This window comes from Cicer arietinum, chromosome 7 (assembly GCF_000331145.2).
Source record: "Cicer arietinum cultivar CDC Frontier isolate Library 1 chromosome 7, Cicar.CDCFrontier_v2.0, whole genome shotgun sequence".
NCBI lineage: Eukaryota > Viridiplantae > Streptophyta > Magnoliopsida > Fabales > Fabaceae > Cicer > Cicer arietinum.
In genome coordinates this window covers 2124404-2146232 of record NC_021166.2, presented here as the reverse complement: position 1 = coordinate 2146232, position 21829 = coordinate 2124404, and the positions used below count along the sequence as shown (strand labels likewise).

The following is a 21829-nucleotide window of genomic DNA, read 5'->3' as shown; positions in this document are numbered from 1 at the left end:
AAAGAGATATGTTTGGTAGAAAGGGAGGAATTTTAAAGGGTTGTGTTTCGTTCATGGGGAGGGTTAAATGGTTTTTAAGTTGTTTTAGTCACCTCCCCTTCCTTCAAATCCCCCTAAAATGGAGGGAGAGCAAAAGGAGCTTTGGGAGGGATTTTGCTTCCACTTCATCTACCTCCAATAAAACACACCCCAAGGGAAATGTTTATAATGTCCTAAACATAACTACAAACAAAATTTCAAAAATTCGAAAGATATACATGAGTAAACTTAAAAAGCAAGGACCAAAAATGAAAACGGAGGACTAAAAAAGTTAATAAATTTTGTACAGGTACCAAAAATAAAATTTTGAAATTTAATAAAGACTAAAAACTTATTTAACTACATTTTTAATAGGGCTGACAATAAACAAACCAACTCGAAAATAGTTTGAGACATTTGACAATAAATTTATAAAACTTGGTTCATGAACCATATGAGTTGAAAATTTAAATCATTAAATAAATGAGCTAAAATTGAGTTATGTGTAGTACGACTCGATTTGTTCATGAACAAGCGTGATATATAAATAAAACTTTCTAGATAAATAATATATTTTATTTTTTAAAATTTCCAAATAAATTGTATTTAAATAATATATTTTATATTTTTAATTACTCGGTCATTTTATCTAAAAAATAAAAGTAAATTGCTAATGAGCGGACTCGAGCTAGAGTGGTAAACAACTTTTATTTTTACTTTTGATTCATGTGATTGGAGCTATCAAGTGGAAAAAAGTATTTGTGAGCTTGAGTCGAGTCGAGTTTGAGCTGAAAAAAAGGTTCATGTCATAGTCGAGTCGAGCTTGAAGTTGAATCTTATCTAGTAAAGCTTAATTGAGTTCGACTCTACTCATTTTCAGCCCTATTGTTGAGTTAAACGAAATTGTTAAAGCATTTAAACTTAAAAAGATAGAGGGAATAATTTTTCAACTATACCAACAATTAAAGAAAGTAAGAATAGCATATTTTAGTATATATCCCTCAATCAAACAATTAATGTGATTATTAATAGTTCGCATAACAGAATTAAACACACAAAAAATGAAGATGACCTGCAATATAGCATCAGGTCCTTGAGTCCACCAACTAGCACATGCATCAAAAAGTGGTGCTATGACTTCTGTTTTCTGAGCCTATAAAAAAATCGTGGGACGTTCCATTTAAGTGTCAGCATATAAAACATATGAATAACTGAATGTATAAAACTTTTGAATATAATTCCAAAGTAGACTCTAAATGCAGTAGCTCAACATAGAATGTGTTAAGAATTTTTTTTTTTAAAAAAAGATAAATTAAATATGTAAACAAATAAAGACTTTACTCAAAACAAACCTTGAAGACAGCAAAATTTTCACCACAGCGTGAATCAATCACCGTGACCCCTCCATCTGGTACAAGTTTGTGTTGAGTGAAAGGCCACCAGATGATATCTCTTGCTTTACTTGGCATTTCATGCAACTTCTTGATTCTCTCAAAATAAGCAGATAGCATTATTTCCTTTAGATTACTAAATACATCATGAGAACCTTCAAACCATTCCATTAGGTCGTTTGATGGATCTTTCGGAACTGGTGGAAGCACTAAAACAGGAACCCTACATGAAGTCATCGACAACGGTATTATATAAGCATGAAGAGCAAACAATTTGCAAAACGGCAGAAAAGTCAAAGCTGAAAAGATAACTAATTGGCTGAAGCATAAATGCAGCTATGAAAGAACTTTAGATGTATGTATGCGTGAAATTACAAGATGATACTTTGCTCTATACTATTATGCAAATATGGTAATTAGGGCAATTGTAAATTCTTGTATTTATGACATATTATAGTAATAGCCTCTGCTATGCCATTGACACAAAGATTTATCACATGCCTTTGATTCTCTTATTTTTCAACAGGTATCTACATCCTAAAGAAAGGCAACCCGGACACATGCTTACCCGCTGGACTCGGAATATGTACTATCAGCATTCATCTGCAGGGTGCATTTACTTGGCTGTATAAATCAACCACACGGTCATTATGGGTAGTTATGCAGAGTGCCCAACAAGATTTTAGCGGAACTTGTTCAATGCCTACCACTTCACTAAACTTTTAAAAATTCAAAACTGCTGAAACAAATCATGCTTGAGGTGACCAAACATTTGGCGTAAATCTTCAACCCTTTTCTTTTATTTAATGAAGTAAATTGCAATGTTTCCTTTATGGCATACTAATTAATTTAATTGAATTCCAATGCTTTGTTTAGTATTTGGAGGTTATTGCTTAACCAAAACTTCTCATTACTACGAATGTCATTCCAAATTCTTCAGCTTTACCAAAAACACATAGAAAAGGCACACGCATTGTAATCCTCTGTATCCCATGTCGCAAGCAGAAATGAAATACTAGTATAATAGTAACAAGTACAATCAAGCTTACTTGTTTCTCACGTAAGACAATAGAGGACCCTCATTTAAAAGGCCGTGATCTTCAAAAACAATAGCAACAACATCATAACCACGAAGCGTCAAACTTTCATAAGCCGATATTGTTCCAGATATACCTCCTAGCCGGCCATCTCCAACTAGAATTGCAGGAATACGGAATGGCCTGACAGAAAATGGCAGAATGAAGATATTTAACAGAAGAAAAAAAACGACATGTAGTGTAAATTTATGCCACATGCACCACTTTAACACCAACAGTGCCGGATAATACCACATATGTAATATGTTTGCTTCCTTTGCCCAAATGGCTAAATATTAGCAGTTAAGCATGAAATTCCCATGATTATATTTACACACTGACAAAGATTAACATGGATGAAACAGAAGATGAATTGTTAGCAGAAGAAAATCAAACTAAGACAAACAGGCAAGCAACCTGCGTCATCGTTGAAAATTAACACTTTAATTGAAAACCCATCAAAATTTTAGGCACCTGGATACATAGTCTCAGTTTGGATAATCAGATTACTTAAACGTTTATCATAAAAGTGTTTATATACGGTGTCTGTCTGTAAGGATTAGAAAGAAAAAAAGATTGACAATTTTAGAAATTATTTGTTAGCGATTTTTTAATCAATAAGTTGCTTTATATTTGTACACGGCAATAAAAATCACTTTCCCTAAAAATAAGTCATAAAAATAATTTTTTATGAGAAACTACTCAAAATAGTTTATCGGTGCAATTTTTTTATGAACCTAAAGTTGATTCATGAGCTATTATTTAGATATGATGGAAATAACTCAAATTAGTTGAAAAAAAACTTATATATACATATTATAAGTTGTTTTCATTAGACTTTTTTTAGATAAGGTCAAATGAGTCTATTAAAACACGTCGATATCCTAATTTTTTTCAATAAAACAAAATCCGTATATGATTTTTACAAAATTGCAGCAAGACTAAAATACACACCTATACAAGTCACATTGAAGTGAACCAGAAGGACCTGGACTGGCAACTCCACCGGCAGTCTCCACGACGCACATAACTTCCGATCTCTCCTTACCAACACCACTTTTGACCACCTCACGAAAACACCGATGCAGCGATTCCAGCACCACCGAGTCCTTCACAGCGAAATCTTCCCTCTCAGCGGCCAAATGCGGCGACACAGCCTCTTCCCAAGCATACAACGTCTTACAAATCAACTCCGAGGAGCCAGAACCTTCTTCGCCGACGAACATATCGTTCTCCTTTGCGCGGTCCGTGGATGCTGGAGGGACATTGAGAACGCAGTTTGAGGCGGAAAGAGAAAATAGATTTTTGCGGTTGCGGAGGTGGCGGAGTGTGTTGAAGACGAAGCGGGCATCGGAGTCGGAAGGGAAGCCGGTTTGAAGAGGCTTGAAGTAGTGGAATTTGACGGGGGAAGGGGAAGAGAGGAGAGATGAAGCGGCGATACCGGCTGAGACTAAGGTTTTGCCGACACCGGTGTTGGAGCCCCAAATGAGGTAGATAGGGTGGGATAAGGGTAGCTCGAGAGATTGGGAGGCAGAGGATGATAGTTTGCGAAGCATGGCGAACGAAGGGGAATGGATTGGGTGTGAGCGTCGTCAGTGGTACGAAACCAAAGTGTTTTGGGATGGTATAGCCGAAGGTGGAGGAGAGGAAAGAGGAGGGAAAAAGAATAGTTTAATGGCCATCACTCACATCCAATCAAACTTACTATTTTTCTAACTCACAGTCAATTTCAAAATATCCATTCAACATTGGGAAGTGACGAAATAAGTAAGATTTCACGTGTATATTCTTTTTTTTTTTCGTTCTCTTTAATACGTCGAGTATTAGTTTTAGTGGTAAGAAAGTTACACTTTAATTCATAGAAATTTCTTCTACACAATTTATTTCTTTTTAAAAATGTCTATACTCTTTAATTTCAATAAAAAAACAAATTAATAAATAAATAGTAATGTGTAAAATGATAATTTAGCGGAATAAACTGAAAAATGTTATTTTATTTTATTTTTATTTTACTGTAATTTTAGAGGTTTTGTGTTTTATTTTTATTTATTAAAATACAATTTAAGTGAATATGTACGTGTGTTTATTGGTTTTTGACAGATATCTACTAAAAAAACTTTTAAGAATCTAATTGAATTTATTGATATTTTTTTAATTTAAGTATTTAAGTTTCTATTTCGAAAATTTAAACAACTAAATTGATTGAATTTTAAAGTTCAAACACTCAAATGTCATTGTGTCAATCTACTTCAAAATAAAAATTTAACTATTTAAACTCCTTTACAAAAAAGAACAAGGTATTAATAATTAGTCCATAAAAATTAATAAAATTATTTATATTAAAAAATATAGATGATCATTTTTAAAATATACAATTTAAAACATATTAATGTCTAAATTAACTTACATGATTAATAAATTGTGATATTTAAATCTCATAATTTCATAAATACAGTTTAATTATAACTACATAAATAATTATTTATAAATAATTTAGATTTAAACTTAATATTTCTTATTTTTTAAGATGTGTAAGTACAATTATTAAGTTATTTGAGGAAAATAAATAGAACATGTAAAATTTAATAAGATAAATTAAGTGAGAGCTATTAAAAAAAAAGTTAATTAGGAGGTAAGCTATTAAGACTTGCTCGTATACTATTACAAAAAGTTAATTTTTGGTTATAATAATGGAAAACAAATATTAGTTACGTGTTTGTGTGATTTGAAATATTAAAATAAATAGCTTTATAATTAGGCTAAAGACATAAAAAAAATTACATCGAAGAGATTCAAAGTCCGATATTATTAACATTTTTTCTTCCCGTTGACAAATATATTAACTAACATTCTACTATATAAAAATACATGACATCAAACATAAGTTTAGATATTATATTTTAAAATTAAAATTTCATAATTGTGTATAAATTTCTCAAAATATATTTACTATTTTGTGTATAATAAATTTAACTTTGAGTTTCTTTATGCATAGATTTAACACTTATACTATTAATGTACATATCGATTTCATACAAATTTTTCTTTCAAATATTTTAATTTAATTTTGTTTATTAAAATGAAGTATTCATTGCATTTAATTTATTTTATTAAAATGCTTCATGGTTTACATTTTCAAAACTATTTGAACATGAATATTCGCAACACATTATAATTAAAATAATATTATTTGATAAGTTGATACACTATAAAATTCAAGTAAAACAAGGGCATGTAATAAAAAGAAAACAAATAGAGAAGAGATAAAATTTCTAAATAATTGAAAATCAATGTTAAATAATAAGATGTTCATAAATTATTTCACCAATGATGTAAATGTGTGATTTGAAATATTGGCTCCATCCTAATGGTTACTTTTTTTTTCTTCATAAACTATAAGGGCAACTCTACTAGGTTAAACTGAGTAATCTTAATTTTTAATTAGATAATTAATACTTATTCATAATTAAAAAAAAAATTATTCAAATGTTAAAATAACAATAGTGCAATTGAATTGATTATAAGTTGATGTGAGAGTAACTTGAGAAAACAAATAAGAAAATATAAAAGTAGTTTTTTTAAGAAATTTATTAGCAAAAATAAATAAAAGAATTGTGATATAACAAAAATCGAGAAAGACAATTTATGAAAAAGTAGGCTAAGAAAGTATATCACCCTTATATATAATGTAAAATGGTGGTATGGTAAATCAATGTGTTACGAAGAGTGCTAAATTAATATGTTTATGTTAACATTATTTATTCAATTCTATAATAATATTGTATTTCATCATTTTATATATATTAAAATAGAAAAAAATATTTTTACTAAATTATTATTATTATTCATTGACTTATTTTATAATGTTATAAATATTAAATACAAATAATAATTAGAAGTGATTTACATTACATTAATTAACCTATACACTTGAAAAAAAATCAATTGAAGTTAAACTGGAAATTAAGAAAAGACAGTTTTTATTAAAAAAATAAGAGTAAACAAGGTGAAAAACACGCTTCTCACTCTTTCACCTGCTTCAAATCCCATTATCGAAACAAGAGCGATGACAATTTAAATCGGAAAATAAATATCTCCGTTAGCAAAAGAAGAAAGATAGATAGAGACAAAAGAAGAGATTGAGAGTGTCAGGTCGATAAGCAGTTTGATCCAATTCACACACATTCATCCCTCTCACTGTTTCCCTCGACAATCCATGGCCTCTCCCGCCGAGCCTTCTAGCTCTCGCTCCATTTTCCTCGGCGTCGACGTTGGCACCGGCAGCGCTCGCGCCGGTCCATTTCTACCATTAACCTCTTATTTTCCCTTTTCAACGATTTTATTTTATTGTTTTTGATTAAATTTAAGTATACATTTTATTTTATTTTATTGAATGCTTCATGATTTGCATTTTCAAATCTATTTGAAATTTCATCCAAGCTGGTATGGTCGGTTGTTTTGGTTTAGATTAAAATAACCTAATTCTCATTTAACAACCTTCATTTATTTTAATTTTTAGAATTTCTATATAATTTATTTACTATGTTTTCTGATTCTCTGCATATTTACCACCATCCTTTATAATTTGAATATATGTATGTGATATAGCTTTAATCTAATTATTATGGTAATAAACTTTTAGTCATTGTTAGATGTGACAAATTGGTGTAAATGGTCCAGTACGCTAATTTTAATACTGATGCAGGTCTGTTTGATGAGGAAGGAAAGCTTCTTGGTTCGTCTAGCAGCCCAATACAGATATGGAAAGATGGTGCCTTTGTCGAGGTAAGCTTGCGATATAGCAATCAATTAAAGTCAAGCAAAGAGTAACATGACATGCTCACCTAATAATTAGAGCAGGAATTCAAAGGGAGAGTGGTTTTATTTTGTTTATTATTATTGTGTATTGACAAATTAAGTTAGTCAAGGACGATTTGTCGGGTTGGGGGAGAGCGGTTTATTAACAGTTCTAAATTAGTGGACCTGGTCCCCTGTGAGGCCATAATATAGCTATACCAAGTTTCTGGCATGGCTGGGATTTCATGTCGGAATCAAGTATCTCCCAGTGCAAACCATTCTGAATCATGTTTCTGCTTCAGTTTCTATCTGAGCAACTGCTTGCATCTATTATGTTGATTTTCCAAATGGGGGTGGTGGACTGGTGGTTATGAATTTCAAGTTAATTCCTGCGCAGTTGGATATGTATTGGTGCTTTCCATTTTCAGTGCTATTATAATGTACATTCAACCTTTTGTTCTAAACAGCAATCCTCTACAGATATATGGCTTGCAGTTTGTGTAGCTGTAAAAGCAGCTTGCTCTAAAGCAAAAGTTGCACCTACAGAAGTAAAGGGTCTGGGGTTTGCAGCTACTTGTTCACTTGGTATGCAGTTTTTTTGTGTGTTTTGAAATTGATGTACTTTTCTATGGAAGATTTAATTTTATGTAAAGTAACTGACTGTTTATGAATTAGTTGCGGTGGATTCTGACAGTTCACCTGTTTCGGTTTCTCGGAGTGGTGATTCAAGAAGAAATGTGATAGTATGGATGGATCATAGAGCTGTAGAACAAGCCGAAAGGATCAATACATGTAACTCACCTGTATTGGAGTACTGTGGTGGAGCTGTTTCACCTGAAATGCAACCACCAAAGGTACAATCAGAACTAGTCCCATTATTTTGCCACTGTTCACCATAATACCATATGTAGTGTTGTGTGCTATCTAGTAAATATTATTGTAAGCATTTCCTTCTTTTTTGTTGCAAACTTTTTTAAGTGCATGGTAATTTTAGACTTTCATGGTAATGGAGGTGCAACTGTTAATGGAATAATCCACAAAAGTGTTAATTACTACATCTGCAAATGGGATAGGGAATCATAATCTGTATTGGGTAAAGTTAAGGACATCATAGTACATTTGAGTAGATGGCTAGTTAAACACAGTTGATAGGATTTGTAGGATAATTAATTCACCAATTATTTCTTCACAAAAAAGAGTTTTTGCTTTTGCTCTTTACGATTTTTTGTTTTCTTGATTTGTATCATTATATTCTTATTTTAACTTTTGAAGTAAAGTGGTTAAATAAACCTGTCTATTAGAAAATTACATTACCTTTGAATCCACTAAACTGGTTAGGTTCTGCATGATGTAGTTAGTTCATATAATGTAATTTTATTTTAAGTTTCGAGTATGATAATGCTTTTATTGATTCAATTACGGCTTTAGCAAATTTTCACCGATGCAATCTAACTTTCCAGCTTCTATGGGTTAAAGAAAACTTGCAAGAGTATTGGTCAATGGTTTTCAGGTGGATGGACTTGAGTGACTGGTTATCATACAGGTAGGTACTCTATGTTGTTCAAGTCTTGGTGGCGTCCAGGATCAGTTTGGTGTTCGAGTCTTGTGGTATTTGGTTTAATGTCTGGCTGTTTTGTAGGGCTACTGGAGATGATACTCGCAGTCTGTGCACCACAGTTTGTAAATGGACATATCTTGGTCATGCTCACATGCAGTATATCAATGATAAAAAGTCTCGAGATATGGAAGCTTGTGGGTGGGATGATGAGTTTTGGGAGGAAATTGGTTTGGGCGATCTTGTTGAAGGACATCATGCTAAGATAGGTATTCATTTTATTAGAATTGACCTTGTCCAGAACCAGCTATATCAAAAGCTTAATTGATAGGGATGGAACTTGAGTGGTTTTATTTTACACCTCTACCACACTGTGCTTGATGCAACTTGCAAGTGTCTTTTGGACTTGATATGTGGGTAACACATGCTCATGTGGGGAGCAATTAATTTTTTTTTTTGAGAACGATGGATTTCGAGGGGGGTGGGGAGTCTAGACTACTTGGTCCATTGAGATTTTGATACAAACCATCTCAAAAGTGTAAGCTATTAGGTGCTGGTGATCTGAATATATTTTATTGCATCTCGAACAACCTACTTACTTTGACTATTAATGACAAGCTTTTGAACCACCTATGCAAGCACGCACATGCACTGCTAAGTTTATAATTTGAGCCATGACCGTTCTTGTAATAAAATGTAAATTTCTTGTTTTAAGGTTTTATCTCTTTGGGTTTTCCTGTTAAGGTTTTTAACGAGACAGTTGTTGTTCTCACACCCTGTTGTTACCTTGGGTATTAGTCTAGTCCCCCCAAGCTTTATTTTCCCTCTTTTCATTTTAATATACTTTTTAGGGTGATGCAAATAATAGGTGGTTGATTTGAGGTGGCAACATAGTTGGGATGTCCAATTTACCATATGATGCTTTTGCACTCTTTATCTTTTTGCCTTAAAAAAGAGTAGATGATTTGTACTGGCACTGAATTGGAAAATGCTATGTACCATGTACTTTTGCAATCCCTCTCTGCAAATGAATTTTTTCAGTTTGCAATTTTATTTATGGGACAGAAAGTGCGTTCAAAAACAACCTCGTTGACTAGATTATATCAATTTTTTGTTCCTTGTCTAGCAATTTTTAAATTTCAGGAAATAATTTAGTGGAATAATTTGGTGCAAACTGAGTTAATCCACCATAGCTTTTATACTGAATTCTTTTCTCCCTTTGGAAATTCAATGTCTTAGAACAAATATTACGGAGCAAGATGGTATGTTATACTATGTTTGACCTTTGGTAATTGTTTGTTTCTTGAAGTTTTTTGTTTTCGTGCTTGGCCAGTGAAAACTGAGTTAATCCACCATAGCTTTTATACTGAATTATTTTCTCCCTTTGGAAATTCAATGTCTCAGAACAAATATTACGGAGCAAGATGGTATGTTATACTATGTTTGACCTTTGGTAATTGTTTGTTTCTTGAAGTTTTTTGTTTTTGTGCTTGGCCAGTGAAAACTTGGGTAAGCTTATGAATCTGCTACCTGTTTGTGCAATTCTTTGCTATTTCTGTCTTCCCACTGCTTATCTTGATAGTTAGTCAATCAATCATAATAACAGGACGAAGTGTTGCTTTCCCTGGGCATCCTTTGGGTTCTGGCCTTACTCCTACTGCAGCAAAGGCAAGAATTTTTTACAGAAGATTATGCATTACTTTTTAAGTTTGAACTGGTGTTATTTTGAGGTTCATTAAACAACTAAACATGCATTGATTGGTTGGAAATATGGCACAACTTTTTCCGTCTATGGAGATTTGTTCCCTTCAACGGGACAAACTCCTGTATAGCGGCTGGTTTTTAATACCATTAATGGGTTGAAATTTTCAGGAACTGGGTCTTGTGCCTGGAATTCCTGTTGGGACATCACTGATTGATGCTCATGCTGGTGGTGTGGGGGTAATTGAAAGTGTGCCCTCATCAGAAGCTGAAGGTTGTCATGACTTAATTTATACTTGTGATTGTAAGTCATTCCGAAGAAACAATAATGTTCTTAACTTGAAGCATTTATGTATCCTCAGAGCAAGACAAGGAAGCAATTTGCAATCGCATGGTGTTAGTTTGTGGTACTTCTACATGCCACATGGCTGTATCACGGAGCAAATTGTTCATTCCAGGGGTTTGGGGGCCATTTTGGTCAGGTAAACAGTAAACTTTTATTTTCTCCATTGTATCAATTAAATCTGAATTCTGGACGTCATTGTACTTCTTTCTTAAATGACATTTGAAGTTACTGTGGCCTGTGTACTATTTATTGGGAATAGCTACCATGAAAAATTATGCAGTTCAGATGTTAATACCTCAATGGTTGAAAATTGCAACTTCAACTTTCAAGTGACAATTGTAATTTTCGTTTTTGATAATAATTGTAAGTTATTTGGTTGGGGTTGAAAATTCATAAATAGCTCCCATCTTTGGTTAGAACTTATATCTCAAACGTATTCATTTGGGCTGAATATTTGTCTCATTTTGCATTGATTTTGTGTACTCTTTTTACTTTAATTTTATTAATGTCATTCCTATGTGCGTCTTTGTGAACATATTTGCATGGCTATTTATTGTTAGTTGTTCTATATGGAACATTGATATTGGCATAAAATGTAGGAGGTATCGGACACTGGAGTTAACATTTGACAGGATCACTTGATAACCTGTTCAGTTTCCACCATCTTCTATTTTATTTAATATTAATTAAAGTATTCATCATTGCTTTTCTTGCATGTGCAATGTTGTGATGCATTTTTCTTGATCTGAATTTGCAGCAATGGTACCGGAATATTGGCTGACTGAAGGTGGGCAGAGTGCTACTGGTGCATTATTGGATCATGTAATTGAAAACCATGCTGCTTCGGTACGTCTTGCAAATCGAGCCGCTTCCCAAAGTAAGGTTTTTTTCTCCTTTTTTCCATCATTTGGAATATACTAAATGTTTACACTAACGAGACTGATTTTATGTTTGACTAAATTTTAACAAGGCTAATTTTCTATGCTTTAATATTTCAGAGATCTCAGTGTTTGAGCTTCTGAACAAGCTCTTGGATACAATAATGGTTGAGCAGAACCAATCCTTTTTAGGTGCCCTGACTGAAGATTTACACGTTCTTCCTGATTTTCATGGGAACAGGTATTTGGCAACCAACATCTTTCCCCTTATTTATATGCAACATTGACTTCTGAATAATAGACTGTTATATATGTTGACCCAGGTCTCCCATTGCAGACCCAAAAGCAAAAGGAGTTATCTATGGTTTGTCACTTGACACAAGTGACAAACAGTTGGCTCTTCTATACCTGGCAACTGTGCAGGGCATTGCATATGGCACGCGTCACATTGTAGAGCATTGCAATGCCCATGGTCACAAAGTAAGGATGCACAATGCCGTGACACATATTTGAGGTTATTACCAAGTTCTTTGGGTTGGCTAGTTTTTAACATTCATTTCACGTTTACACCCACACCCACTGAAATGTACCTTGCTATGAAGGTAGAGCCCCCAGAGTAACTTGTATAATTGTTGTATATTCCTGTTATGTGGCCAAGTCATTACTCTTGGTTGTTGATACAGCATTGATGGCCTTTAATATCATTATAACTTTTCTGTCTTTGTTCACAGATCAATACACTACTTGCATGTGGCGGCCTATCAAAGAACCCTATCTTCATTCAGGAACATGCTGATATTATTGGTATGTATTGAGGAAGGGGTGGGGGCAGAAGGCAATTGTATATGCATGCACATTATTGTATCGGTTTTGCCATATACTAAGTGCAGCTTTTTCATGTATTTTACAAACCAATCCACAGTTCAAGGTTTGGTTTGCTTGCAAACCATATGTTAGTGTTTCATGTCAATAGAAACCTAAAGTTAAAATAGAATATCAGCAGTATATAATTCTGTTTCAAATTCTTATCTTCCAATGATAACTAACTATATTACAATAACACAAAGTACATTAATGCAACATTAGAAAAACAAGAAGAGTCGAGAATTTCAATCTAATATGTAATATCGCATGTTATGTATGTATACATGGTATGCATAAAGCATGGACTAAACCGTTTTATTTTTCTTTTGGAACAGAATCAATCCAAACTTTGTTATGTCTCCACTTCAAATTTTGAACACCCTGGTTTGTATTTGAGATTTCATACATGGCACAAGTATTTGGGGACTTAGTCCCCTGCAAAATCTAGAACACCCTGGTTTGTATTTGAGATTTCATACATGGCACAAGTATTTGGGGACTTAGTCCCCTGCAAAATCTAGAACACCCTGGTTTGTATTTGAGATTTCATACATGGCACAAGTATTTGGGGACTTAGTCCCCTGCAAAATCTAGAACACCCTGGTTTGTATTTGAGATTTCATACATGGCACAAGTATTTGGGGACTTAGTCCCCTGCAAAATCTAGAACACCCTGGTTTGTATTTGAGATTTCATACATGGCACAAGTATTTGGGGACTTAGTCCCCTGCAAAATCTAGCTTGAAATTGTTCGATCATCTGGATTCTATCTTAATTTAATTTGTTTAAATTTATCAATAAAAATAGCTGTAACTTCCCAAGCATCCAAATGATAAGGAATGAAGTGGATGGTCAAATGTGTGTCTATGTTCTGCTTTTTAAGAGTATGATATTGTTGTTAAAAAACGAGATACTATGATAGTGTGCTCAGCTTTTTTGAAATAATGAATCACATTTATAATTTTCCCAGGTTGCCCTATAATTCTTCCAAGGGAAAGTGAATCTGTGCTCTTGGGTGCTGCTATTCTGGGTGCTGTTGCTACAAAGAAATATGATAGCCTTAGGGAGGCCATGAAATCCCTGAATGCAGCTGGTCAGGTGTGGACGTCTTTCTTTCTATCTTTATTTTCTCTATATAATATTTTTTTTTTTTCAGATTAGAAATTAAGGCCAATGCCATAAAGTTACATGACGGGATGGTGTTTGTAAATAGATCTTGATGCCGTGTCATAAACATTTTAGCAGTAAAGTGAGACTAAAGTTGGAACTACCAAACAAGTAGGATCTGAAATATATGTATTTAAATCAGCATAAAAAGTGTAGTAACAACCAATTGTTACATAGTCTGTATATTTTTGGTCAAATTCCTTGTGATACTATTACCAATTTGCACTGTTTTGTGAAGCGAGTCCATTAAATAGTTTGGAATGCGATACTCTCTTTTTACTACTAGTTAAAAACACAGACATGATTTGTTATACTTCCTAGTCTTTTAAAGGCGCCACCGGGCAGTGAGTCCGAGAGGCTGCATTAATCATATTTATTGTGCCTCAGTCTATTAACACTAAGTAGATGATTAGATGAACTCCGAGCTACTAAATTCAATTTCCTGCGGACTATATCACCATATTTTGCATTCTAATGCCTTCTTTTAATTAGTATCTCATCCTAGCGAGGTGTTTCACTTGTGATGAAATAAAACATTGCTGCTCCCAGTTTCCCCTGGACAGCTAATGAGGTGCATGGATTTTTGCAGGTTATTCATCCATCTAATGATCCAAAAGTGAAAAAGTACCATGATGCCAAATACAAGATATTCCGTGGTCTTTATGAACAGCAGCTCTCTAATCGTTCCACGATGGCTCAAGCCTTGGCATAGTAGAATGCTCGGACAGTTGGACGCAAACTTTCAAATAGGATTTGATGCTCTTTACGATTTACAAAGCCTAAAAAACAAATTTATGTCCACTCCACTCTTGTTCAGAGATAGTATTACCTCTCTCTAATTATAAATGTAATTGTCCTTCTCACATAATGAAGAAAAATAAACGGTGAATTTAATCTGTCCATGATACTAAAATACTCTATATATGATTGTATTTAATTTGATTTTTTGTTTTCAAGATAAATTAGTATTATTAATAAAAGGTATGTTTGAAGAAATAATAATAAATGTATGTAACATTTAAAAAGTGTTTATGTTTAAGGATAAATTATTTTCTCAAAAAATGTTATATAATTATGGAAGTAGTAATATCTTTGTCCACGGTGATTTTACTGTACTGTGTATGTTTTTTATTGGAATAAGTGATGGTATGATAAAGAAAAATAGGTAATTTTTTTGGATGACAAAATAAAATTAATTTGCACTAATAGTACATATTTATTAAATTCGATTGATATTTAGAATAAAAAATATGATTGAATAAATTTTTATTTTATAAATATATTTTATTTTATTTTTATTTGTAATTCTTTTTAAACAATGATTTTTTGAATTCAAATTTTCGTAATATGTTCAGAATATTATAAAAGTATTTTTTACTAAAATATAAAAGTAAATAATTTAATCCCCTTGGATAGAATGATAAAATAAAATTAACAAATGATACTTTTATTCGTCACTATTATAAGTGAAAAGGTAAAGTAAAAATTAACAAAATAAAATTGAAGACTAATACTCCAATTAGTCACTATTATAAATATAATAAAAGATGATCTCAAATCTTGATAATTATTATAAATTATAGTAAAAGTAATTATTTTTTATTTATAATAGCAACTGAGTATATATTACCAAAGTAACATAGCCATTTATAAATAACATCATCATGAGATTCAAATCTTATCATGAACACTTCCTAAAAAACAAAATCTAATCAAGAACACGCATATATTTAATCTATTCACTTCCTAAAAAACAAAATCTAATCAAGAACACGCATATATCTAATCTAATCTATTCACTTCCTTCAAAAAAAAAATGTAATCTATTCACTTAACACAATTTCATATGTATTTTTTTTAGAAAAGAAAGTGTTGTGGCGGTGACGTTGCAACATGAAAAGCCAAAGGGCAAAGGCATATGCGGAGGCAGATAAAAAAACAATATGCGAATAAACAAATAAATACCGTTACGAGAAAGTGCCACGTGTTACCCTACATGGCAACAAGGCATCGCATTTTGGAACCATCCATCATTCACCCACAACCCCACTCTCTCTTCTCTTCCCATGGCGTTTCTTCATCACCATCACCACCACCATCATCATCACCATCATCATCATCATCATCTTCTTCATCTTCCTATTCAATTTAATCTTCCTTATTGAAATTCCCTCTTCAATCTCTTTCCTTTTCCATCTCTCAGCTCACTACTCTCAATAAACAAATCTCAATAACTAATAAGTGTGTGTGTGAGAAAGAGAGAACCAAAAACGTTACGTGACTTTACCCAATCCCATCAAATATTTTTTCATTGGGTCATTTTTCCACTCTTAAATTTCGAATTTTGATATCTGGGTAATTCCTATTCCCCATCTCAGGTATATCGCTACTTCTCCTCCATATTTAGATCTATACTCAGAGGCCCTTCAAATCTTTTCGTGTTTCTAAATTATTAATGTAATAATTATTATTATTGTTCTTGTTATTGGTTTGTGGTTGATCTGAAAAACGTGATTGGTTTTTTATTTTCATTTTGTTTTTGATTTTGTAATGTTAAAAGCACTTGTGTGGTTGGTTCATGTTGGAGGTTTGTGAAACTTTATGATGTGATGTGTAATAAAGTGTTTCAATGTTTGAGCGAGTCTGAGTCTGTAATTGATCATAGACAACACTTTATCATGGATAGTCCCACTGCCATTCGATCCCCGGCCACAACCACCGGATCGGGTGGTTCGAACGACGATGGCCGGCGTGTCAAATTCTTGTGTAGCTTTCTAGGTAGCATAATGCCACGTCCACAAGATGGGAAACTGCGTTATGTTGGTGGAGAGACAAGAATTGTGAGTGTTTTGAGAGATATTAGCTTTGATGAGTTGATGGGAAAGATGAGGGAGTTGTATGAAGGTGTTGCTGTTTTGAAGTATCAGCAGCCTGATGAAGATCTTGATGCCCTTGTTTCTGTTGTTAATGATGATGATGTGGTTAACATGATGGAAGAGTATGACAAGTTAGGTTCAGGAGATGGGTTCACTAGGCTTAGGATTTTCTTGTTTTCGCAATCCGAACAGGATGGTTCACACTTTATTGATGGGGATGATTCTGAGAGGAGGTATGTGGATGCATTGAATAGTTTAAATGATGCTTCTGAGTTTAGGAGATTGCAACAAATGGAGTTTCCTATGGTCGAGGATATCCATGTGCCTGATCAGTTCATTAATCCGATCAGCGTCGAGAATGGGATTCATAGCCAAAGAAGTGGGGAAATAGCAATGTCCCAATACAATTTGCATCATATCCCTATCCAGCACCAGCAGCAACCTATGAACCAGAGGTATAGCGAAATTGATGCTCCGTGGAATCCTGCTTATTACTCTCCTAGACATCATGGTCAGTGTCTCCATGACTCCAGATCATTGGTTGAGTTCCCATCTTCTCCTTCTGGCACAAGGTACCGTATGCCGTTTCCTGAGATGCCAGATAAGGGCACTGATAGAGTGTCGGATGAGTATGCTCGACATCATGTAAATCATCATCCTATGTACGACCCACAGTATCCCGAAAATGTTGTTTGGATGCCAACTGGAGCACCACCACAGGGTGATAAGTCTGGTTTTCCAGGCAACATTCTTCATGGTTCCCATGCTCATGATGGGAATAGTATATGCGAGCATTGTCGCATGAGTTTTCAGAGACCTCCACCGCATTTGGAACATCCTAATATACTTCCACCTGTTGCCATTCCATGTCAAGAATGCCACCCAAGTATGGATGCTCTCACAGTGAATGCTGATGCCAAGTTACAGCCTGCTATGTATCCTAATGAACAAAATAGTGATCCTAGGTCTGTTTATAACGATTCTCAGAATCTCGAGAGAGGATGGGGTTTGCAGCGTCAGAGTTCTTCTAGGGCTGAGGAACCAAGAGGACATGTCTCTGGATCAGGAAGAGTGAATGATCATTTTGTTGGTGATGTTCCTATCATTAATTTCCCTCCCGGACATGGTAGTATGATCGATGGACACACTTTTCCTTCCAATCACGTTCATCAACAAGCTGGACCTGAATTAGGCGTTGAACTGTTTCCTGACCAAGCCATGGCTGCTTTACCACATCTACAAATTCCTCCTTTGGAAGAACCCATTGTGCAGTATGGAAATACTACTTCTCCTTATGGAGTAGATAATAATTACGCCATGCCTCGTGGACACGCGCCTGGTTATACTCTCTGGAGAAATGGTCCAACTCCGGTTCATATTGGACCACAGCACGAGGTAACTACTCTACCTCAGCCGGTTGACGGTGTTATGAATGCTGGAATAATCAGGGGAGAGGGCAATCCAGGATTTTTTGTTGGACCAGATAGCCAAAGTGTTTGGGTTGATTCCTCACAGAAATTTCCGGGTCATGATGTGTCAGCCATCCCTGAATACCCTTATGCAAATGTGCCAAAGTTGAATCCGGTGGCCATTGGTCAGGAAAATCAACCTCCAGTTATCGTAGATGTCATTCATCCCCCACAGGACATAATTGCTGGTGCCTGCTTGGAATCTATGCAGCTGCAACAACCATCTTTTAATATGGTTCGCAATAATGAAGTTTTGAAAAACGATACTCATTTGACTGAAGCGATGGGTTTGCAATCTTCAAGTTTGCTTGGGGAAGGAAAAGAGGCAAAAAATGAGGACAAGGTTGAGAACACTAATGTGCAAAGTATATCTTTTAAAGAGCAAAATCAAATTGTTGAAGATGTATCCAACACAGCCGCTTCTGTTGTGGAATGTAATAAGTGTGGAGATGCTGAGAAGCTGGCTGATAAGGACTGTTCTCCTCGTGAAGATTCTAAGGATTTAGCTGATCAATTCATTTTCTTGCCTGAGTTGATTGCTTGTGTTAAAAAGGCTGCATTAGAAAGTCACGACGAGGTGAAACCTACAGCTGAAGAGCACGATGGCTCTCAGAAGCACAATTCAATTGCCAAAGAAGAAACAGAAAATGAAGTTGAACCAGTGGTGAGGAATTTTAGGAATGTAGTGATTTTTGTTTTCTTATTTCCAAAGGAAAATGTAGTTTTGTGTCACATTGACTTATATATCATTTGTGTTTGTCATGTAGAATGCTCATGGTGATGTAGAATTGGACACCGAAAACGACCATGTAGATACTTCTAAAATTGAGCCTACAAAGGCTGAGGCAGAAGCAATTGCTAGGGGATTGCAGGTATTCATGCTATCTTACTCAAATCCATCATTATGTTCACATCACTTTTTGTTTGAGGTCTTTTGTGGTCTTTCTTTTCCCACGTGAATCATGTTTGATGATAGGCCGATAATAATTTTTCAGACGATTAAAAATGATGATTTGGAGGAGATCCGTGAGCTAGGTACTGGAACTTATGGGGCTGTTTATCACGGGAAATGGAAAGGTTCTGATGTTGCCATTAAGAGAATAAAAGCCAGTTGTTTTGCTGGAAGACCATCTGAAAGAGCAAGATTGGTAATATTAGTATCTGATAGTTTTTCCTTTTGTTTAAGTAACTGTTGGTTTAAACTCTGGAGAAATTCGGTTTAAACTCTGGAGAAATTCACTCAATTTTTGTAGGATGAAAAAAAAAATCTGAAATACCACAGTTTAAGTATACTATGTATGAGAAATGATAAAGTAAAAATGCTTACAAGTAGTATTGTCTATATTGAAACATTCATTAGAGCCCCAACTCTATAGTGATTTCGTTTTGGTTGTTGTCCCAGATTGCAGATTTCTGGAAGGAGGCATTGATGCTGAGTTCATTGCATCATCCGAATGTTGTCTCCTTCTATGGTATTGTTCGTGATGGTCCTGATGGGTCTTTAGCAACAGTGACAGAATTCATGGTTAATGGATCTTTGAAACAGTTCTTGCATAAGAAAGACAGGTAATATGACGTATGCTTGAGTTTACGTTTCATCAATATTTTCAAGCACTAGAGTGTATACAATCCGATCTGAAAATTTTGTGGACCAGTGATTTATTATTTATGTTGTTTTCTTGGAGGAATTTAACAGAACGATAGATCGTCGGAAGAGGCTCATTATAGCCATGGATGCTGCATTTGGGATGGAGTATTTGCATGGAAAGAACATTGTGCATTTTGATTTGAAATGTGAGAATCTATTGGTTAATATGAGAGATCCACAACGGCCTGTCTGCAAGGTACTCTCAAGCATTGCAATAAAATAATTCATTATCTAAATAGACTAGTGTTGTCAAATAGCGGTACTATAGCGTAGCTTAAATTGAACAAATCACTATTGTTCAGCGATACGTAATCTAGTACAAAGTGTTGTCAAATAAGAGTTATTACAGCACTATAGCGTAACGGAATTTGAACAAACCACTGTTTTCCAAGATTCACAATTGACAACACTGAAATAGACAAACTTCCTATACATGCACAAACAGTGCACACACACAAAACCTGCTAGAAGATATTGAGACAATGTCTGTGTGTTTTTTCAGATTGGTGATTTAGGTCTATCAAAAGTTAAACAGCATACTCTAGTGTCTGGAGGGGTACGCGGAACTTTGCCATGGATGGCACCTGAACTTCTTAGCGGGAAAAGCAATATGGTGTCGGAGAAGGTATTCTTGGCATAGCTTTTTGAATTTGCATTACTAATATCGCTTTCGTCTTATCAGATGATCCTTACAGCTATACTTGCTTGTGATGTAGATCGATGTTTACTCGTTCGGGATAGTCATGTGGGAATTACTCACAGGGGATGAACCTTATGCTGATTTGCATTGTGCTTCAATAATAGGTGAGGACCAAGTGACAAACTAAATACACAGCAATTTGTTTTAGCATGTTATGATTTATCTTCTTGTTTAGGCCGCCACAAAGTGATTCTACCAATTTTTGATATTGTCTTATTACTTTGTTTTTTAGGAGGAATTGTGAACAACAGTTTGCGTCCTCAAATCCCGACATGGTGCGATCCTGAGTGGAAGTCTCTAATGGAAAGTTGTTGGGCTTCTGATCCTACAGAAAGACCATCGTTTTCCGAAATCTCGAAGAAGCTAAGGAGTATGGCTGCTTCAATGAATGTGAAATAGTCAATTGATCTGGAAACAATCAATTTCCCTTCTTACATTATATGTAGCCTAGAATTGGTGTAATAATCGAAGGGAAATAAGGCGAATCATGTTTCTTCCAGTTCAAGGCGCCAACAAGCTCCTTGCTTTAAAAGGGAAAACTATATATTTAAAGGAGTATATTCAAGCTTATAAAAGCTTGTTGTATGTAATATCATGCCTTGGTTTAGTCTAGACAGACTTATATTATTGCCTTTAGTGGTATTTAGCGTAGTGCAGTTAATGCACTATATAGCATGGATTTTCTCGGGTAGCGGCGTGGTGCTCTGAAGAAAACAAAGCTAGATGTGGAATATCATTATATCACACTGTGAGTGATTTTTTTAATATGTTTTTTTTACAACGGTTAATGTTAATAATTAATATTGTTAGTATTTTGCTGAAGGAGGAGATGGAACCTGTGACAAATGTTAGCTTATACAAATGCTGGCTTTAAATATAGTTTTCTCTTTTGGTAATGAGGGTAATGCTGATTGTCCTATGCTTTTTTAATCTTTTTGCAGTTTTACACGTGATCATGGCCATGGTAGCGATAATTTTAGTTTTATGATCCACTGAGGAGGAACCATGCTTTATGGAGGGATGTGTATATATTTAACAAACATGTCTCTTGTGCTTCATATGGAGAGGATAATGATGAATTATGCTTCCCATGTTCAGATGGAGCAAATTCATTTTTGTCATCAACATTTTATTGAATTGCTTAAATATAATTATATGATATATATTCTTAATGATATGAATTTGCATGCTCAATTATGTGTTTTTGGCTTTTGAAGCTGTATAAATAAAGGTGATTTTTTTTTTTGTTATATATATACATATATATATATATATATATATATATATATATATATATATATATATATATATATATATATATATATACACATCTCCTGTCTGTT

At 34.2% G+C, this 21829-nt stretch overlaps 3 protein-coding genes across 7 annotated transcripts in view; 2 read left to right on the top strand and 1 right to left on the bottom strand.

Annotated features, from left to right (window-relative positions):
* The window catches only part of LOC101488228 (bifunctional dethiobiotin synthetase/7,8-diamino-pelargonic acid aminotransferase, mitochondrial), a 12247-nt gene extending 8017 nt beyond the window's left edge, over positions 1 to 4230 (bottom strand). Inside the window, exons 1-4 of the mRNA XM_004507772.4 lie at positions 3440 to 4230; positions 2459 to 2629; positions 1371 to 1632; positions 1091 to 1171 (exon numbers count right to left, since the gene is read on the bottom strand). Of these exons, the coding sequence (XP_004507829.1) occupies positions 1091 to 1171; positions 1371 to 1632; positions 2459 to 2629; positions 3440 to 4041 (1116 nt within the window). The 5' untranslated portion in view covers positions 4042 to 4230. The remainder of the gene's footprint in view (positions 1 to 1090; positions 1172 to 1370; positions 1633 to 2458; positions 2630 to 3439) is intronic.
* A 2291-nt stretch (positions 4231 to 6521) lies between these two features.
* Positions 6522 to 14735, top strand: LOC101515046 (uncharacterized). 5 transcript variants are annotated; one of them, XM_004507769.4, is made up of 15 exons: positions 6523 to 6780; positions 7191 to 7270; positions 7750 to 7867; positions 7958 to 8136; positions 8743 to 8825; positions 8922 to 9106; positions 10444 to 10505; positions 10710 to 10812; positions 10901 to 11020; positions 11642 to 11761; positions 11883 to 12003; positions 12086 to 12242; positions 12494 to 12566; positions 13597 to 13724; positions 14383 to 14735. In XM_004507769.4, exons 1-15 carry the CDS (start codon positions 6702 to 6704, stop codon positions 14503 to 14505), a joined length of 1731 nt encoding a protein of 576 aa, XP_004507826.1. In that variant the 5' UTR covers positions 6523 to 6701; the 3' UTR covers positions 14506 to 14735. The 5 variants fall into 5 exon arrangements, 3 of the variants coding, with proteins under 3 accessions (XP_004507826.1, XP_004507827.1, XP_012573423.1); XM_004507770.4 differs by having other exon boundaries at positions 6525 to 6780; positions 7763 to 7867; XR_003474238.2 differs by lacking the exon at positions 14383 to 14735 and having other exon boundaries at positions 6522 to 6780; positions 12086 to 12276; positions 13597 to 13662.
* Positions 14736 to 16260: 1525 nt separating this feature from the next.
* LOC101514620 (uncharacterized) lies at positions 16261 to 21680 on the top strand. The gene is made up of 9 exons (XM_012717927.3): positions 16261 to 18802; positions 18906 to 19010; positions 19134 to 19286; positions 19541 to 19704; positions 19835 to 19982; positions 20289 to 20411; positions 20503 to 20590; positions 20719 to 21234; positions 21428 to 21680. The coding sequence occupies exons 1-8, from the start codon at positions 16403 to 16405 to the stop codon at positions 20883 to 20885; spliced, it is 3348 nt and encodes a 1115-aa protein (XP_012573381.1). The 5' UTR covers positions 16261 to 16402; the 3' UTR covers positions 20886 to 21234; positions 21428 to 21680.
* The last annotated feature ends 149 nt before the right edge of the window (positions 21681 to 21829 follow it).